The sequence below is a fragment of the Silurus aristotelis genome (assembly GCF_946808225.1).
Source record: "Silurus aristotelis genome assembly, chromosome: 4".
In the NCBI taxonomy this organism is placed as follows: Eukaryota; Metazoa; Chordata; class Actinopteri; order Siluriformes; family Siluridae; genus Silurus; species Silurus aristotelis.
In genome coordinates, this window is record NC_139577.1 from 15294861 (window position 1) to 15315267 (window position 20407).

At 38.8% G+C, this 20407-nt stretch overlaps 1 protein-coding gene across 2 annotated transcripts; it reads right to left on the bottom strand.

Annotated features, from left to right (window-relative positions):
- Positions 1-2042: 2042 nt before the first annotated feature.
- ccar1 (cell division cycle and apoptosis regulator 1) lies at positions 2043-19645 on the bottom strand. 2 transcript variants are annotated; one of them, XM_083540357.1, is made up of 27 exons: positions 19559-19645; positions 19269-19393; positions 17581-17742; positions 17136-17311; positions 16827-16946; positions 15942-15974; positions 15068-15264; positions 14863-14989; positions 14616-14729; positions 13036-13228; positions 12789-12930; positions 12152-12307; positions 11057-11282; positions 10850-10963; positions 8882-9048; positions 7922-8132; positions 6758-6841; positions 6491-6679; positions 6151-6342; positions 5685-5918; positions 5076-5211; positions 4912-5000; positions 4674-4820; positions 4396-4519; positions 4083-4265; positions 3125-3330; positions 2043-3026 (listed from the first exon to the last, which is right to left on the bottom strand). In XM_083540357.1, the coding sequence occupies exons 3-27, from the start codon at positions 17690-17692 to the stop codon at positions 2970-2972; spliced, it is 3729 nt and encodes a 1242-aa protein (XP_083396483.1). In that variant the 5' UTR covers positions 17693-17742; positions 19269-19393; positions 19559-19645; the 3' UTR covers positions 2043-2969. The 2 variants fall into 2 exon arrangements, with proteins under 2 accessions (XP_083396483.1, XP_083396482.1); XM_083540356.1 differs by having other exon boundaries at positions 17569-17742.
- Between the last annotated feature and the right edge of the window lie 762 nt (positions 19646-20407).

Consider the following 20407-nt stretch of genomic DNA (forward strand, 5'->3'; position numbering starts at 1 on the left):
AAGAAATGAGCTTGGTCAGACACAACCTAGTAAGTTTGTGTTTCTAAAGGGCTCATTTCACTCATTCAAATATCTTAACTAGTCTATTCCTAAATGGCTCTGCGCTTAATAGAAAAAACAAGTACTCTTCGTACTATAACTTAGCTGGCAATGGATAACCTCAAGATGTTATGAAAAGCCATCAAGATGGGCCACTGTGGTGTGTCTGAAGACGACGGCTCAGCTTTGTTGTGGTAATTATAACAATGACATGGAATAATCATTTCGGGGGGGTTCTTTGGGGGGCTGAACATGGTGAGGTGCTTGATTTAGGACAGCAAGGCAAGGTGTGAACAAAAGGGATGGCGTCCAGGGCAGACGAAGGACTGACACAGATCAGTGGTCCAGTAGACAAAGGAGCCTTGTTTACTTCTTTGGCCACAACCAAACAATAGTGTTAAAGAAACAAAAGAAATGGAAAAAAATGTTTTGTTACTTTAGAAAAATATTGGTGAATAAAGCCATTTAAAATTATAGAAACGTTGACTTTGTTTACCATGTTCGTGGTACCAGTATTTACTTTCAGAAAGCTACACAGTAAATCTACAGGCTTCTCCATGTACACATGTCCCTATTCCACGAATTGTCTGGCATAGCGATCTAATCTCTTTTCCCACCCTAAAACTGGCCCAACAGAGACACCCAAGCTCTCTATTCACAAAAAAAAAAAAAAAAAAAAAAGGGAGTGGAGAAAAAAACCACCATGCTTGTGTTAAATGAATCAATTGTGCAGTGGCTCTTTAATGTACGACTCCTATCCAGACTTGAGAGGCTGGGAGAAGGTGGAGGCACAAAAGCCCTCTGTCTCTGATGGTGTGTGTGTGTGTGTGCGTGCTTACCTGCACACGCTCCAATTTCACAACACTCCGCCTGCCTCAGCTGCAGCTGGACTGCAGAGTGAGATTGTGCCAGAGATCAGTGGAGCAGTTTTGATGTCCCATTATGGTTTTCATAACAAAGAAACTGTCCAACATCAACTATTACAGTATTTGAGTTTTATATTACTTCTATTGGTTTTTGCAGTCACAGAGGGTCCGAGTAGAAAAAAGGTGGTAGACCAGATATTCTAAGCATTTCCGAACAGCTGGAAATGGTTGGCTAAATTTCAATCAACTGTGAATGGCAGTGGGAATATACAGTACCACCATAACCAGCTGTACAGTGTTCATGAACTTTGCATGCTTCCTGCAGCAATGTAGAATACCAGACTGTGAAGTGATCGAGTATTGTGCTGTTCCAATTCACTGCAGGAAGCTGAGGCACAATTTTGACATGTTAGAGCTATTAAAATGGCAGCAATATCAAACGTGAAATACGCTTTCTGGATAAGAAAAATACAATTCCCCTAGTTTTCATATAAAATTAAGAGCACCCAAGAATGCACATGCACTCAAGGAAGTGAAAATTCTCCTCCTTTGTTTCCCAGTGAAGTCAGTTCTCTGCTCTGGAATGTAACTCAAGAAAACAGTCACATCCCAACAGTTTCCTCTGTCTGACACACAAAGACTTGGGGGGGAATATCATTAACAAAGAGGCTCATGAATGACAATAGACATGGTTCTTATTTTAAAATAACAATGGAGCTTTTGTATCTGAAATTAGGAATTAAAATACACCCCAGATTTCTGGATAGTCTTCATGGCTGAGTCATGACTGCCCTATTATTTTAATTTTTTTAAATCTACTGAAAATCAGCCCTATACTTAGAAAATAGAGCTAGATTTGGGATGGGAGAACTTTGAACAAGACCCAAATAACAGCCACATACATACACACACACATATATATATATTACATGTGGTGTTCCCGGAAAATTCTGGATTTGTTTCAACGAAAAAACATTTAGTAAACAGCACACCACTGTGCAGGAACAGGACACTAGTGCCTTTACTTCAAACTGCATACTGTCACATACAGAAGCTTGCAATTTGTCAAACGTTGCCCTCTTGAGGACAAACCTGGTAAACGTGTAATTCCACAGCAGAAAACTGTAATGCGTAATAAAATGTTAAAATTAACCATTTTATTTTATTTTATTTATTTTTTTTACACAGAACAACCATGATAGTACATCTGGATTAGAAAAATAATACGCACTTGGTTGCTTTGGGCTCATTGGTACTAGGTTTGGCTGTTTTTTTTTTTCCATTCCCTCTATCCCACCCAGCTTCAAAAGAACTGACCAGGGGGGAGAAAAAAAAAAAGTGTTACATTCACACAAACTACAATTCTGGTATGATCTGCAAAGTACTTAGAATTCTTGTGTACAGAAAGTCAAATTTATTATAATAACCACTAAATAAAAAAAAACATAGCTTGGCTTTTTGTGCCAGATTTACCCTTTGAAATGACCACAAAAAAAAACATGCACACAGCGCCATCCTCAGATCATTACAGATTAAGCAAATATGCATGCGTCAGCATGGATGCGTACCAACAAACAGGATAGCAGCAATTTAGCGAAGTGATGGCAAAGATTTTACACAAAAAATTGTGATCTGTGGCATCAAAAAAAAAAAAATTCTACCCTGAGCCTGGTTCGGCATCGATACCCAATTCTACCCAGGAACTGATGTCAAATAAATCTTTTCTTCTGTTCTAAATACTCTGTACACATAAATATCATTATTGCTAATTAAACTTCAATAAAGCAAATCATACTAACAGGTATACTGATAGAACAATAGAAAAGATCACCAGCAACTGGGAAAAAAAAGTTTCAAGAATTCTGAAAATGACACTTAACGTATTAGAACAAGAATTAAATATTACAAATTAACTACATAAGCCATTATGTAGTGGGGGGGGCTACGAAGAGAAAACTACATTAGCATGACCTTTAAAATTTGTACAAAAAACTCAACAACTCGAGTTTAGTGCCTATGTACAGGTTTAAACATGTTAATAGATCCCACACGTGCAAAAGTAGTTCAGTCGTCTGAGCCATTAGTTTGAGTTTTCTGGTCACCATCTTCAGGATGATCATCCTACATGTGACAGACAAAACAATCATGTACACGGAATATTATACTTTTTTTCTTTCAAAAATACATCACAATCAGAGTTTCAGTGAGTTTGTACATACGTTAGGTAAGACGCTTTTCAGGTCCTTCATTACTGTGTTTAGACTCAGCAAAGTGCTGCGAAGCTGCTGCTGGTAGCTGCTCTTTCGCTGTTCACACGATCTCAGGTTCTTTTCTGTCTCTCTTAGGCTGGATTTCACCTGCTCCAATTCTCTCATCAGACTGCGGTTATTCGACTCGATTTCTGATGTGCGTTTTGCATCTTCCTCTGCAAAAAAAAAAAGAAAGTGTACCAACTCTATATTAAGGCCCATGATTTATGAATGGAACGTTTAACAAGCACATATGGGTATGAAAGTCGTGTCCAGATTTTGGCTAAATAGTGCAAGTAGTGTGAGCAAATAGCAAAAAGTGCTTGACAAAAGGTTTGGCGGTTTGATGAATCGTTGTCAAAGTGCAAAGGGCAATCATTCACAAAAACCTGTGTGGCTCTGAACAGCAAAGAACTGACCAGACCATAAAGATGCAATTACACTTGTAAAACATTGACCAACATGGTAGTCAGGGAAACGAAGGTTACACAAGCTACAATGTACCTCCCTAAAACCTCATTGTGTAGAAAGAGAGGTGCCAAAAAACCCCTTTTTTTCTTTAATTCTATTTTTGTGAAATGTATAAGATGGCAAAAGGTTGAACCATGTTTACATAATTATCAATTAAAATGAGACAATAAATAAAAGAAATCTGAAATATTTTTCGAAACATTTTAGGTTAATCTTACTACAACTTATAATCTTTTAAATAAACTAAACACAAATATTGATCATCATCTATTTGTTTACAAATATAGGATACAAGTCGATGGCATCGGCATTGAAATCCACAGCTGCATGTAGAATCGGTGTAAAAATCGCAGTGTGCACCTGGCTAATCTAATCAGGCAGGTTACAATGAAAATTTCATATAAAACAATCCAGTCTGGTGCTGTCGCGCCAATGTGACCGTGAATAAATGTTTTACCTATTTTAGTGTCCTGCTGCATGAGTTTCAGTTCAATCTCCTCCCTGGCTTTCTCACTCTTGTCCAGTTTCTGCAGCATGCTGCCCACATCTACCAGAGCACCATTATAAACAATAAGGCTGCCGGAGTCATTGTCCTCCGTCTCACGCTTTTCCTTCTGACTGGGCAGAAAAGGTCTGTTACCTGTAAGCCAAATCAGCAAAACACTGTTAATGACCAATGATGACTTTTAAATCTTTCAGAAATCCCGAAAAGAAACAGCTGATCTGGTATGACCATGTTTATTAGTTGTTGTTTTTTTAATATTATTTACCCAAAGAATTCTCAAACTGAAAATCAGCAGTCCAGACTGGGCTGGGCTCATCTTTGGCTCGGTCAGTTAACTTTCGGTAGTAGCAGCACTCCTTCACCAGTGGTTTACTTAACAGCTTCTTTACCTACAAAGAATTCTCTTTCGATTAACATGACCGCTACACCAAACACATCTTATAAGTTAATAAGACAAATGATGAGCTCTGGTCAAATAGCCTTCAAATATTAATCACACAGGGACATAAAAGTTTAAAACCCATTCTGTATAAAATAGAATACCTGAGCTCTGGAGAGATGCAAGCCCAGTGTGTACATAATTTCCTCCATGTCCTTCTCCTGTAGGTAGCCACAGTGGCTTTGGTCAAAGTACACAAAAGCCATTAGGAGATCTTTGTCATATGTGATCATCAGCTTCTTTTTGTCATCCTAAAGAACAGCATACACATTTAAATCACGGAGTTGAAATGGCAGGAAACAAAAGTTTGTTAAGGACGATATGGAACCACGGAAAGCTCACTTTATCTTTAGATGATCTATCTCTTGATTTTCTATCATCGCGGCGGTCATCCCTTCTATCTCTCCCGCTGGAATCATCATCATCTTTATCTGCGCATTACAACACTTATGTTTAATCTTTGTATTACATTAAAACTCACCTCTTGACAAGTTTTCAAAACATACCTTCATCGTCATATTCGTCAGCATCCTCGGCTTCCATTGGATCATACTCATCAGCATTGTTATTGCTGCTTGCATCTTCATTATCGTCGTCATCTTTAGATTCTTCTTTCTTCAAAGTCCTCTCCCTGTCCTCATCCTGTTAAACACACAAACAGGAAAATGTGTTTTTAAAGTTTTGTAAATAAAAACAAACAAGGCCCATGTTCTCACTGGAGAGCTATTTGGATTCAGTGTTGAATGAAGTAAGACAATTGTAATGATTCCTAGCCATCTAGCCTGAATTCAGCTGTTGGGGTTTTATTTATTTACACCAGAACATGACTAGGTCAGATTTGAACTGAGATCAAATTTACTTAAAGCATCATTTATGTAATTTCTTGTCCTGGAAAAATAAACAAATCTTTAGTTCCTATGCTGACAAAAGCACACTACCAAAGTGAATCAAAATGTCAATTTTATCAATGATTGCTGATAAAATTATTTATTCATTTTACTATATCTATTATTTTTGTTAGGATTTTAACGATACTGACTTGTTGACTGCCAGTCTAGTTGGCAACCTTTTTTTTTATTACCAGGTTTGAGATGAAAGGTGTAACATCTGCTCACCCTTTTCTTATCTTCCTCCTCTCTTGGTCTTTTTGAGACTGGCTCAGTATTCTCGTCATCCTTGTCCTTCTTTGCATCCCTCCTGTCTATCTCTTTTCTCTCTGCATCTTTCCTTGCCTTATCTTTCTTTTCTTTTTTTTCCTCCTTACTCGGAAGGGCAGCAAGAGCTCTGTAGATCCTGTAGCCAAAATCTCGTTGAAGCATTTCATTAAAAAGTTCAGCAAACAATGAGACCTATACAAAATAAGAATAAAACATTAAAGATTTACTTCTAGTTAAATATTAATTAGCATGTAATACAAAATATAATAAATAAATACTGCCCCACTCAAAAAGCAGAGGCAAAATATGCATACTGTGAGATGTTTTACATAAAAAGAATTGCTCTTGCAATCAATCTTTATCTATTTAAAAGAACAATACTTAATAAATTACAGCAACACTGTTAAAAAGCAGATTTCCTCACCTCAAAGGAGTGCTCTTTATTATCCTCTAGCCTGTAGTCCAACAGCACACTCAGAGACATGATGCTGCAGTCAAATTTGCCATTCTTGGCTGCCCAGTTGGGGTGAACAATGATTGTGGGCTCTTCAGGGAGAACGTAACGCCTTTCCCTACGCTGCCTCTCCAACTCCTCTTGTCGCTTACGCTCTTCTTCCTAGAAAAATCACACGTCACCTGACTAATCTGACAAATAAACAGTCAACTGACTTCCTTCTATATGGTTTAAATCTTATCGTATCCACTCAAAGTTTAACTTCAATTACAAAGAATAGCAGTAAAATCTATTTTCTGTGAACTTTCACCTCACGATCTTCCTCTGTTCTGCAGGACTCCTCCTCCTCCACACTGACAGGTTCAACCTTCTCAGGCTCTTTGGACTCCTCCACTTGCTCCTCCACCTTCAGCTGCTTAGTGAGTCGAGCTATCAACTGGGACTTCAATCCTTTGGAGCTCAGCGATCGGTTCTCCAGTTCCTTGCGCAGATCGTTCACCTGAACATAAACGTACACATACAGATGAAGCAGGTGCTCCGCAGAGAACAGGGCCAAAATGATTAACCGACAATTTACCTTCATGGACTTCGGATCGAGCTTAGACCAGTGAGTTGGGATAGTAAGTTCTTTTGAATCATCTTCATCTTTCTCCTCTTCCTCCTACACCAGTAAAAAAAAAACAGATGAACAGAAAGTCAAACAGTAACTCTAAAATGGTTTTCATTTTTGAAATAAAAAGTCTGTGCAAGAAGCAAGGTCAAAACAGTCTCTCATTTTCTCCTCCAACTGAGGTCTTGATTTTGAAAGAAAAATAAAAAATGAAAAAAATAAAAAAACCAAATGTGTCAACTTCTAGTATACATGGGAGCTCTCTAGCTTTTATAACCGATCCAAACCCCACTCATCGGCCAATCAATGCCAGTTCTGTGGAATACAAAAAGATAATCAATGACAGTGGGTCCAGAAATGTGACAGATGCACTCAGAGATGGTCTCCAACTCAGGGTGAGTAAAGAATGCCCTATAACTATTTTACAGCTTAATCTTCAATGTTTCTCTTTCCTTATTATTAACATTTACTCATAGAGGACTGTCCTTGGATCAACCAACCTCCCTGGAGAAATCAAGTCCACAAATCTGGGTACAGTCCAATCCAGAAATATATGAAAAATTAAAAATGAGGACAGACAAGAAAGAAAACCTAAGGGATTTTTGGAGTCCATCAGATATTGATTTGAAATATAAAATTACTTATAACAGAAAACAGTCTAAAACACACGTTTTACAACTGGCTCTCCAGATTCCAGCATGCCATTTCTATGAGGTAAATCATTTCCAAATAAAATAATATCCACATCTCACAAGCAAACTGTGGAACTTAAATCTTACGTATATTTGACACCACAAAATATTTTAAGATTTTTCGGTCAATTCGTGAATAGGCAGAGCTAGAATCTGTTTTACCAGTTGAAGCAATCTCAAAGTATGTCCTAATCTGTTCCGCTGTGTGTGACTGCAGGCTGGGTAGGGTGGGGAGTGGTGGCGAGGGCAGTGCTGGGAGAGCAAGTAGAGGAAAGCAGGAGGGGATTGGGATTGAGGAAAAAGAATGGACACACAGGGACAGTAAAAAAGGGGCTTTTGTATTATGACTGAGTTTGTTTTTGTGTATTTGAGTGTTTGTCTGTCTATTCCTGTGCCTGTGAGAAGCGGAAATGAGAAGAGAAGGATTAGCATTCAGTGCCTGTTCTCCATCAGCCTCCTTCCGTTCAGCCAAGAGTTTCTCTGCCAGCTGCTCCTTGAGTCCACGGGACAGTCCTTCCCACTCTGAGCGGGTAGGAAGACAATGCCATACATCCGGGAGAAATAAAACCACTGTCTCCACATGTGCGGGAACTGTCCGCCCTTTGTGAGTCTCCTCAGGGCGGTGATAGCGAATCTCTGCAAAACGATACCTGTCGCAAAGGAAGAAGTGCATTGGAAAGAAACATTCTGTCAGACATCACAAGGCCTAACCCCAATACACTTCCATCAACACACAAACACACACTGCTCCAATCCCACAGCCCCACTTTGTGGTAAATGACCCCAGAATAAGTCGTCAGATCTCCACAGTAGGTTCTCACGATGAACAGCAGCCATGTATTGGGAAAATTGACAGACAGAATAAAATGAAAACAAACAACATATCTGACATTTTCACCTGCCCTCCTGCCAGACCCCTCCCCATAGAAACAGAGTCTGAACTGGATGCTTGTGAGGGGTAGCTCATAAACCACAAGGTTGTGAGAGGAAGACATATTTAAAGACACAGTGAAAGCAAGTTAAATATATAAGATATTTAACAGGTCAAATGTCATAGAACAGAATGTAATGGTGGCGACGACTCCTCTGGCTCTGCTTTTCTAGCAACAGATTAAGAGCATTCAACCACATAGAGGCATGACTGTTACACACATTAGCAAAAAAAGGACACTGCAAAGTAAAGATAATTGAGCAAAAAAATAAAATAAATAAAAATTTTACAGTTAAGTAAACAAATAAGCCCCTGACATGTCAGAGTTTTGTCAAAACCATGCAGTGAGTCACAAACTGCTGATGGTTTTAATTAGCGTTTTTAGCACTGCTGAGCACTAAAACTGACAAAAGCACATGTAAAAATGAGACAAAAATGTGAAAAATTTTGGAAGAGAGTTGTACTTACCACTGGGTACACAAACTCAGATCAATTCCTGTCAGAGCCTTACAACAACGTATTGCTGTTTTTATAAGGACTGAGGCGTCGTTCTCTGGATCGGCTCCATCAAGGGATGGAGACCAGTGGCCGCCAATCGCCATGGCCTCATCTTTACCCCTCATCCCAACCAAGAACTGAAAAAAAAAAAAAAAAAAAATCATGTGCTATAGAATTTAGAGTTCTGAATAGGTAATAAAGCATTAGCATCAGACCAGACAGGGGCATCTGTTAATCCAATTATCACTAAAGGTTACTGACACAAACAAATCCAGCATCATTGTATGAGAAACAGTATAGCGGGGGAAAACCCCCAAAACTAAGAGGCAATTTAGTGGCTATTGAAAAACTGGATGTACACCTGTAGTGACATACACAACAATGCCAAGGGTATAGAAAAATAAATTAGAATTATAAAAAAAATTACGTAACATTTATTATACGGTTGACACCACTGTGCCGAAAATAGTTATTTACTAGTGATTCCCTCGATATAAATAAACTTAAAAAATAATTATATGAATTAAATTGAGAAATCAATTAAACTGGAACAAATCAAGTTGATCAAATACAATTAAATAAATGGAAAATTGTAATTAAATAGTTTACATTCGTTAGACCCCATTTGGGTATTAAAGATGTGTACCGTATTTTCCAGACCATAAGCCGCTACTTTTTTTCCCACGCTTTGAACCACGGCTTAAACAACGAAGCGGCTAACATATGGATTTTTCCTGGGTTTTTCCCGGTTCACAAGCTTCAAGACAAGAAACTGAGCCCCATAACATTACAACAACATGATAACATGAAATTCTTTATGTTAAATCACGCTCCCACTAAATCGGGCCGCACCACATCATAAATATGGATGATGTTTCTCTGACATTTGACATTTGAAATGCGAATAAAAAAAAAACGCACTTCACCTGTGTTCTGAGCTGCACGGCATTGGGCAAAAAACTTCCACCGATGGTGATTTTTAAACGCACGACGACGACAAAAAGAAAACTCTTAAAAGAAATAGTTGTGAAAGGAAGGAGGAAGACAGTGAACAATCACTTTCTTGGTAGGCTACTGTTTAGATACAAGCCGTTGTAACGCGTTGAGTCTGAGTCAAGGGAGAGCTCACTAACTCCGGTTGCAACAGAAATCATATGAGCACAGACAGGTTTCCAAAACTCGCGCTTTTTTATTTTTCTTGACAACAGCGTTACGGGATAGTCAAAAAACTTAGCAATGAGCATCAGAAAATAATAAGGACATATTCCTCGGTCTTGCACACATGCAGTAATACCGGGAAAAAGCGGCGGCAGGCTATTCCCAAAATGCCGCTCTGCTCTCAAAGGAGCCACAACATAATTCACCCTTTACACCGTGTAACAGACATTGCCTTTCGTTAAAGCCTGTGTAAAGTTCATTAGTTTCAGTGTAGACAGTGCGGCTTATAGACAGGTGCGGCTTATTTATGTTCGAAATAAAAATCTTTGTAAAATTCGGTGCGTGTGGCTTATATTTGGGTGTGCTTAATAGTCCGGGAATTACGGTACATGTGTGTTTTTGTCTGAACATTATTTCATTTTTTAAAAGATATGTTCTACTAAACTATCATTTCAGCATACTTTAACAAATGTCTGGATTTAAGAAACACCCAAGATAGTTATTTATTTATTTGTTCGTTCATTTTATATATTTCTAAATTCATTCCTTCCATCATTTATTCACTCCCTAGATAAGCAGAATTGTCAAAAAAGTTTCCTTTTAGGATACATTTTTTAAGCTAAACATAAAACACAAAAGAATCCACATCACTAGACTGTGAAAAATACATTGTATAAACGTTGGCTATGACAGGAAGTGGTGGCAATTTTGGTTTTCGCGTAGTACAAAACGTGTTTGCGGGCCGGATCAAGTAGTGACAGAGATGACTTCACTCTTTACCTTAATTAGGCGGGCTGGGTGCTGAAAAGAGTCCCTCAGCTCTTGTGGATCATCAGCCAAGGCACAAGACTTGTGATATAGTTCATCAAGACTGGGGTTTGCAAGCAGCATCACCTACACCACAAGCAGCATTTTTAAATGACATTTAAGCACCCAAAGGAATCCTATTGATATTTTTATTATTTTGAATAAGTTCTTCCCTAATACCTTAGCACTGTAGGTATGATTGGCATCAGGAGGGTCCAGTACAGCTGTGTTCTTTACTAAAGAGTCCACTTCTTTGTGCATGATATGGAAGTTGCAGTAGTTTCCAAAGGTAAATGGTCGTGATAAGGGGAAGGCATCCACCCAGGTGAATACAGCATCAAAGAAGTCACTTGGGATATAAAGACTTTGATACCGCCGTCTTAGCTCCATCATGTCACAATTAAATCTGTAGAGTGTACACAAACACACACACCATTGTAATATACAGCAATAGGGCTGAAACGATTCCTCGAGTAACTCGAATACAAAGAAGCATCAGGGCAAATTCCATTCCATTTAACTACCCACAAAGTACTGTGTTTCCCCACGAACCATAATTATTAATGCACCACCTGTTAAATTCTGGACCGCTCCGTGGTTTCATTTATAAACCAGAGGCAAGAAGGGAAATTGGCGACACACTTTGCGTGGAAATGGTGAGCGCACTCTTCCGGCCCTGTTTTTATGCAAACGCCACTTTTCACGCAAAGTTTGTGCACGCCATCTGTGTCACCAATTCCGTGTGTACGCAGGAGTTTACTTACAGGTGCACACTGTCTCCTATCAAATTTCTTTATTTGTAAAATCACAAACTTTGAAAAAACACGCGTACACCACTTTCCACGGAAAGGTTTGTTTATAAATGCGACCCCTGGACCAGTAAACACATTTTATTGCTGTAGTTTGCCTGGAGCCTCACTTTCGATTTTCATTGTATAAACCGTCACTGACATCTGTACACATAAATAAAACTTGAGAGGAAACAGTGAGGGGCCATAACATAAAGAACAAAGTTTACAAGGTTTGGGATAATAAAAAAATAAAGAAAATAAAGAAAAAAAAAAACCAAACAATACAGTGCATTTATCTTTATTTTAATTAACTTGAAATAAATGTTTATATATGTTTCTTTTTTTATATATTTGTATTTGCATTTCAATGTAATATGGCAATTAAATGAACTAAACTAAAATAATTGATAGCTGCAGCCCTATACAGTAATATTTAACATGCTAAATTACTGTTAAACAGTAAATCATTAGGCACAAGGCTTACCCGTCCAGGGAGAACTTTGAGAACTGTACAGTATATCGAGGTACCACTCTGCGTGGACGTCTAGGAGAACGATCTCTTCGAGGTGACCGGTCCCTTGAGCGCTTGCGTGCTGGAGATCGCTCTCTGGATCGCCTCCGTTCTCTGTCTCTCTCCCGACTGAATGCAAAAATTCATCAAATGACATGCACAGGAACTCAGACAGTAACCCATAATCTCTGAGGATACAACACTGAGCCAGAAAATAATCATACACACACACACACACACACACACGCTATCTTACAAAAGTGAGTACACCCCTAACATTTTAGTATATCTTCTCAAGGGACTATACTACCGAAATGAAACTTTTGTCTAGAGTATTTAGAGTGTATACATAAATATGACATATATACATATAAATATATACATATACATAACATGAGGACAAAATATTCTCGTCAAAATTTTTTACAGTTATTTTTATGGGTTTTTTATTGTTTAATCCGCGTAAAGACAGGACGTTGTGAATAAATGTGTGGTGTTGAAAGTTTTAATTTTTCCTCTTTCATACACAAACATCTATCCATCTAACTATGAGCATCAAGTTATTAAATTATTTTTTAATAAACAAACAAACAAACAAACAAACACTGACCTTCTGTCTTCTTTCCTCAGAATGAGTTCAGGTCGATCACTGCGGCTGGGAAAGCGAGGAGAGGGGTCTATGCGTCTCACAGGTTGAGGCTGGGGCATCATCCGCACCGGAGGCTGAAGTAAACCACCTGAAAAGACTGAATCTACAAAACAAGCAACAGCTAAAACAAAAGTATAAAGGTGGTAATATCACCTCTCATTTTCTACAAATTCAGAATGTTTTGAAAAGCTGCATTATATTTCCCTACCTTTTGGAGGTGGCTGGGGAAGGAGAGGCTGGGGAGGATTCTGGAGCAATGGAGCAAGAGAGGCTGCTGAAAGCTGAGCCTGAAGCAACGATGGAGGGGGACCCTGTGCTTGCACACTGAATGTGGTGGGAGGAGGTAGAGATTGAATCATGGAAGGGCCTGGCTTCATCATGTTGGGAGCAGGAGGCTGGTTCTGAAACATGCAGAACACATAAGTTAGAACATATCTGCAGCAGAAGATTATAACAACCAGTTTGGAGCTAGCCTGCTGGTAGTGGTGCATTCCATGTATAGGGATAGGTTATATTTTTTCTAATGCAAATTTGCAAACTGTTTCACATCCAGAACATGAATTTGGGTGACCCATTATGGAGATTATGACCTGAGGGAAAGGTTTGTTAAAACACAAAGAACCTTATGGTAAGAAGAATCAAAGAGCACATGTTTCTTATAAATTAAAGAAGAATTAGTAAAAGTAATTATTTATTACTTTTGGCCATTGCTTAAAAGACAGAAATCATTGACTGTGATAAAATATGAGCATGCAGCGATTAATGATCATTCAGGAAATTAAACCCTAAAAAGAAAACTCCTAGTAAAGTATCTAGGATTGTCTCCTGGGAAAAACTAAACAAAAAGAGATAATGTTGGACTGGTTAGAATTAGGAAATGCAGATGCAACCTGAATGTTACACTTTAGAGTACACAGTTAGTTAGACAGAACAATACAGACATCAGCTATGATTGTTTTATCATGCATTTTATTACTATTAAATCTATTAAACTATTATCTGAAAAGCTCAATGACTGCTCGAAGGTCTGGTTTCCAAACACTGTTTAGCCAAAGACCGACTACAAGTAGTGAGAAAACAGAGTTTTAAAAACTGACATTAACACACAAGCATAAGGCTGTAAACCAGAGCAAAAGCAGTTAAACTTTAGCCACAGCTCATCTTTGGCTGAAAAAAAGTGTAGCAAAGAACTGCGACTACACCTGTGCTACAAGAAGAAAGAAGCAGTATTTCAGTTCATTCATGCCATGAAAGAATTTTGGTCATTAAACAACAAAACTGCTGTTTTTTAACATATCTGCCTTAGAAGCTCAGGCAATGCACACAACAAAATGAATATATTCAGCAGTGCTGTTGTCATGTTATCATAGCAAGCACCTGCCAAAAACAATTTAACATCTAACAAACGTTAGCTGATGCTTTATCCACCCAAGAAAAACTGGACATGAAGCAAGAATAAAATCTGCTCTTGTTACAAGGTAAAAGTTTGGTTTGTTTACCTGGTACTTTGATGTAGCATCAGTCAAATTAATTGCATTGTAGAAAAAAAACAAATTAAAAAATGCTCTTCTGAGATTAGCTTGTGAATATTTTTCTACTAGAAAGGGTACCATTGCCCAATCTTACATAAAACAGTCTATACAGTCTTTATACTTTTAATTACATTTAATAATAGACTGCAGAAATGGCAAAAGAAAAACATAAGAAGTGCCAATAGATCCAACATGACATGAATGCACTATTCGGGGAAGGAAGATAAAATGGAACACATTAAAAGACAAATGTTACATTTGGTCTTGAATCCACCGCTGTGTGCATGTCAGTGTAGCGTTGAACTCCGGCGTCAGAGTAAAAGCTGGACAGCTGTGGGGAAACTTGAGGTAAGGGCTGGGCCGCCTGGTGCTATATGGAAATTAAAAGCACAGCAATCAAGATCACTGAAAATACATCTATAGAAAACTATAAAGAACCAGTTATTTTGTTGAGTATTTACATATTGGGTGGAGGATCAATCTGACAAATTGGTTTTACTCACCGTTTGGTTGGGTAACTGAGGTAAAGTCTGTATGCGTTGGGCGTTCCATTTGAAGGGCATGTTGGGATTATAGACAGCCTCAACCAGAACACGGTCACCCACTTGGGGTGTTTTTCCCTTTACAGCACTAGACACCAAACACTTGAATAAATATCTTATTTAAAATACATCAAAACCAAAACACAATTGCACTATCAATTCTTACCTAAGCTGGAAGAACACATCTTCATCCACAAACCCAAATGTATCGTGCAGCTTGTTTACAACCCCAGTAAAGACACGCTGTTTTTGGGGCTGAGTCTGCTGCTGATGGCTAGAGCGGGGCGTCGGGTACGATACCGTGATCTGTGCTGTCTGTTGTGGGTTCGACAAACTCATGCTGGTCTGCAAAGCGACAGGGGGCTGGAGAACACAAAGAAGTTTTAGTTTTGGAAGTAATGCGGAACATCTACCATACTAATAATAATTAAGGGGAGGTAATGATTGGATTTAACAGGTCCAAAGTTTACAGAGGAAAAATTCCACACCATTACAACCTCACTGCCAGCTTGCAGGGTTTTATCCATGGACTCATGCCAATGTGGCCATAGTTTGCCCTTTCCTTTGTGTGAATCAGTAAAAAGTAGAGATTCATCAGACCAGAAGCATGTTCTACAATCTTTGGCTGTTCCCTTTTAGAGATTAGTGAGTATGTGCCCACTGCAGGCTTTACTTTATTTTAACCACTGAGAGAAGTTGAACCCGACATGGTCTCTGCTGTTGTAACCCATATATCAAATTTTAACTCGCATGCTGAGATGCTTTTCTGCTCACCAAAATTGTACAAAAGTGGTTATCTGAATTACTGTAGCTTTTCTGTCAGTTCAAACCAGTCTGTCCATTCTTGAACGACCTCTCTCATCCAGGTGTTCCACAGAACTGCTGCTCAGTAAATGTTTTCTTTATTGGACTATCCTAAGTTAAACTCTAGAAACTGTTGTATGTGACTATACATGAACATTCAAATGAAGGAAGTAAAGCTGCTCTACTGCAATTGATGTATTTTGTTTATTGGCACAGCAACTAATAACACAGTTTACCTGTGTAAGCAGAGCAGGTTGAGGCTGTGGAAGCTGTCAACAAAAACAATAAAAAAAAGTAGAAAAATGTAAAAAGTAGCAAGCACAGAACAATTACAAAGTATTAGAAGAAAATGTATGTATGTAGCTTAAAACCAGTCAATGTAAGCTGATTTAATAGTCTGCTTTAATGCAGCAACAATTTTCACCTGAATAAATACCGAAGAAAATACCAAGATGCACGATGCAGGCTAGCTAAGAGGCATGCTACCAACCCATGCACACTTGATACTTGCCCTAGACAAGACTCGTCTAAGACATTTATTGCAAAAGCAGTCACTACAAAACACTTCCTGAACATACACTTTATATTCACTCTCTCACTTTTTTTATTTAAACAACTTCTCTATAAAAGGGGAAAAAAAGCATAAGAGCTATGCTGACACATGGTCCGATACAGATCAGATTATTTGAAAAATGTGTATCTGTGTTCCTTTCTTTTAACATTATACCGACATCTGCAGTGTGTCAGCACCAGTTAACAGCAAAAGCTATGCATCTGGATTTCTTTTCTCGCCCTAATTGTGACCAGCTGACAGGCCATCTGCTGGCCTCCATACTGAACGTTTTAGTGATTAAAGGTTTGTGTCTCTGGATCATTTAATGACTTATTTAAGAAACAATCTCACAGAAATGTCATCTGCACCAAACAATTATAGAGCTGCATTAAGAGTAGAATTTCCCAAATAATGTACCAATGGAATTATTTTGATAAGCCGAAATTAAAAATTTGGTTGATCTGTAGTTAGCAATGATAAATAAATGTTTATTTCGCTAAATGCCATAGGAGTAAAAGGCTAATGAAGTTTGTGTGTGTTGTATGAAAAATTGGATGTGCATGAATACCTGATGTGGGACATTGTAGAGTGTCTGTTGAGGAGGTGGTTGTGGTGGGGGAACTTGGGGTGGCTGCTGCTGCTGCTGCTGCTGTTGCTGGTATTGCTGCAGGGCTGAATTAATCTGGGACTAAAATTAAACACAGAGTCTTATGTTTATTCACTGCTGCTCTGAGTGGGGTTACAATCAGACCACCTGCAAGAACTCTTTAGAAAGCAAATGTCGCTTGAATAAAAATCATTTGCTTTCTGTGGGTGTGCTAGAATTCTTTTAACATATGGACACAGCAGAGTATTGTGCAACAATACACAATCTTACCTGTTGTAGCGCAGCGGCGGCAGCTGCGGCTGCCTGCTGTTGAAGAGCCGCAGTCTGCTGGGAAATCTGGTAATTGGTGGCGGACTGTGTGTTGAGGGATGCTGCAGCCAAGGCTGACTGCTGGGAGTACATAGAGGGGGAAGCACCTAAAAGAGACGGCTGCTGAACACCTAAAGCTGTAGCAGGATAAATAGCACAAAAAGAGTTATAGCAGCAAACACTGCTGGCACAATTGCACAAGACAGATTCCAGAACAACTAAGCAAACGTTATTAATAATCTAAAGTACACAGCATTGAACCATGAACACACTTAACATTTAAATGTTAAAAAACTTAACATTTAAGCCTCACAATTTGCTTATAGAAGATGTAAAGCAATTACCAGTATTAAGAAAAATAAAAAATAAATAGAAGTTATTTTGTACCACTTACTATAATACTCACAGTGTAAACTGTTTAAGTCAATAGACTGTGCAGAATGTCCAGGCTGAGACACAGCAGTCGCAGCAAACTGGGCTGCCCATGGGGGGTTCTTCTGTCCCCCGAACTGAGCCATGGAGGATGGCTTCTGGTGTTGATGTTGATGCACCAGCAGCAAATTATGTCCTGCGAAAACAGCACTCTTATTTATAACCATGATAATAAACAATACATAAAACAACGGGCTCTCAGCCTCCTTTATTAGCAATTGCATAAACCATCCAAACACAATCCAATTATACACACATCAGTCTTAAGTAAATGTGCATAATGAATATATAGGCTACATACTGAAAGCAAAATATTCTTTATTATTGAACATTAGAGAATCATGGCAACTACAAGCACAACAATAACTGCACAACTTTTACCATATTAAATTCACATCACAGCAGGTTACGCACATAGACACGATTTTGCGAACGCGCACTGCGCATGCACATCATTGACGTGTGACTTCATGCCATAAAACGATGGCACTTTGGGCACTCTTTCAAAATAAAGAGAAATTTTCAGAGACAAGCGAGCACTCTGTTCAATCTCTGGAGATGTGTTCAATATTGCATTGTATTTCTTTTTATTATTTTTAGGCTCTGTTTCTTAGATGTAATATGGACTTGTGCGAAATCAAATCACAACTAAGGACTTACACGAACAGTCACTGGTCACAGCAAGTTTTAAATTTGTCTTCCCTTGACACCGTCTCATGAACCCCGGTTTGAGAATTATGACAACTAAACATTATTACTTATCTGGTGTTACCATGATAAGATGAGGAATTAGTTTAAAAGCAACAGCTGGTCTTTATATAATAATAATAATAATAATAATAATAATAATAATAATAAATAACAATAAAAATAGCAGAAGTCAGCAATATGAAACCAACCCTTCTAACCAGCCTTGTTTCAACATTGTGTTCTGTGACCATGCTGATGTACCTTAGAATTATGTATTATGCATTTTATATATATATATATATAAAATTTCAATTGACATATTGAATACATGCATATATTTGCATGTATACATTTTTTTATTACTATTATTAAATGATTTACTTTGGTTTAGAAGATCGTGTAGGTGTATCTTTAATGGTGGTACACCAAAACACTGGGTACAGGGTAGTCTGAAAGATATTGCAAGAAATATCGCGATGTACCAGTGCCTGTCCGTATCGTGCAAGACACGAGCGGGGTGGTTCAGCACAGAGCCTTATCCCAGGCATACTGCTGATTTACATACAATTATAAACATGTCTTCTGTAAGGACGAACAGAAAATACTTGAAGTTATTTATAAAGCGACTCGATAACACACAATGAGCGACCCTGCATGTGACCAGTGCTGCGGGAAATGCAGCGTTGTTAGCTAATGTTGTATATTTCCCTATAAAACAGCCGTATAAACAGGCCAAATGTGTAGCAGATTAGCCAGCTAGCCTGGTCATGTTTCAGCCTATGCTAAGCTACCATGGGTTAAACGAGCTAAGCCGGAGCAGATTGACAAGCCGGATACATATGGGCTACACGCTAAGCGTTTCGGCACCACCACCAACAACCACCAACGATTGAAGGAAAACATTTAAACAAATTCAGAAAACATAATATAGAGTTGTATATGTTTTTCCAGAAGCAAAGTGTGTCTACTTACACCGTGGCTAGAAATGTCAGGTCAGCGAATCTTGTACCGCCTGCAGCAGGTTAGCACAGAGAGCTAGAGCTAGCGCTAGCCCTGGGCTCGAAGCGCACCGCGCTGCTCTGGGCCACTTTGTGTCTCTAATTGAGGACCAGTCATTAGCATTTCTTAGTTAGCTCAGGGGCTGTTAATGCACATTCATTCACTACGACTGCACCACAAAATAAACCGAAAAATAAAATAATGTCTTCTGTCCAGGATGTTGCGTCTCCTACGCACAAAAATATCCCTATAGTCTTATTTACCGTAACCGCTGGTTACACAGAGCCACGGAGCTGGTGCGAAGTTTCACTGCGCATGCGCGTCATTATGTGACGTCATGCCACTGAGGCTGGCGCTCTAGAACCTCTTGAAATTATGCTAAACGGTCCCGAACAATCGACGAGTCTGCTCAAACTCTGAAGTTTTTTTTTTTCAATATCGCACTCATTCGCATTCATAATAAGACTCTATTTACTCATAACTAAGAAACTTTATAGACAGTCACTAGTCACGTTATAAATGTCTAGATAGATAGATTTATTGTCTTTGCAAAGTACAGGTACTTAGGGGTCGCCACAGCGGATCATCTGTCTCCACACCCCTCTGTCCTCTACATCTGTCTCTTTCAACCCAACTACCTGCATGTCTTCCCTCACCACATCCAAAAACCACCTCCTTGGTCTTCCTCTTTTCCTCCTTTCTGGTGGCTCCATCCTCAGCAATTTCCTACCGATATACCCCATGTCCCTTCTCTGAACGTCCAAACCATCTCATTTTTGCCTCCCTCAACTTGTCTCCAAAACGTCCTATATGCGCTGTCCCTCAAATAAACTTATTTCTGATCCTGTCCATCCTCGTCACTCCCAATAAAAACCTCAAAATCTTCAGCTCTGCTACCTGCAGCTCCACCTTCTGTCTTTTACTCAATGCCACTGTCTCTAAACCATACAACATCACAGGTCTCACCACAGTCCACTAAACTTTCCCTTTCACTCTTGCAGATACTGATCACAAATCACCCTTGCCACTCTTCTCCACCCACTCCACCCTGCCTGCACTCTTTTCTTTACTTCTCTAACACACTCTTCATTACTTTGTATTGTTGACCCCAG

What these genes read in the sequence shown, in the direction of transcription:
- ccar1 (XM_083540356.1), bottom strand. Translation starts at nt 17,692, where the DNA reads ATGGCTCAGTTCGGGGGACAGAAGAACCCCCCATGGGCAGCCCAGTTT. An exon ending in CTGAGTTTGTGTACCCAGTG is followed by an intron (nt 8,133 to 8,881) that starts GTAAGTACAACT and finishes CCTTTGCGACAG; the next exon opens with GTATCGTTTTGCAGAGATTC. An exon ending in AGGAGGCTGATGGAGAACAG is followed by an intron (nt 6,842 to 7,921) that starts GCACTGAATGCT and finishes TTACTGGTGTAG; the next exon opens with GAGGAAGAGGAGAAAGATGA.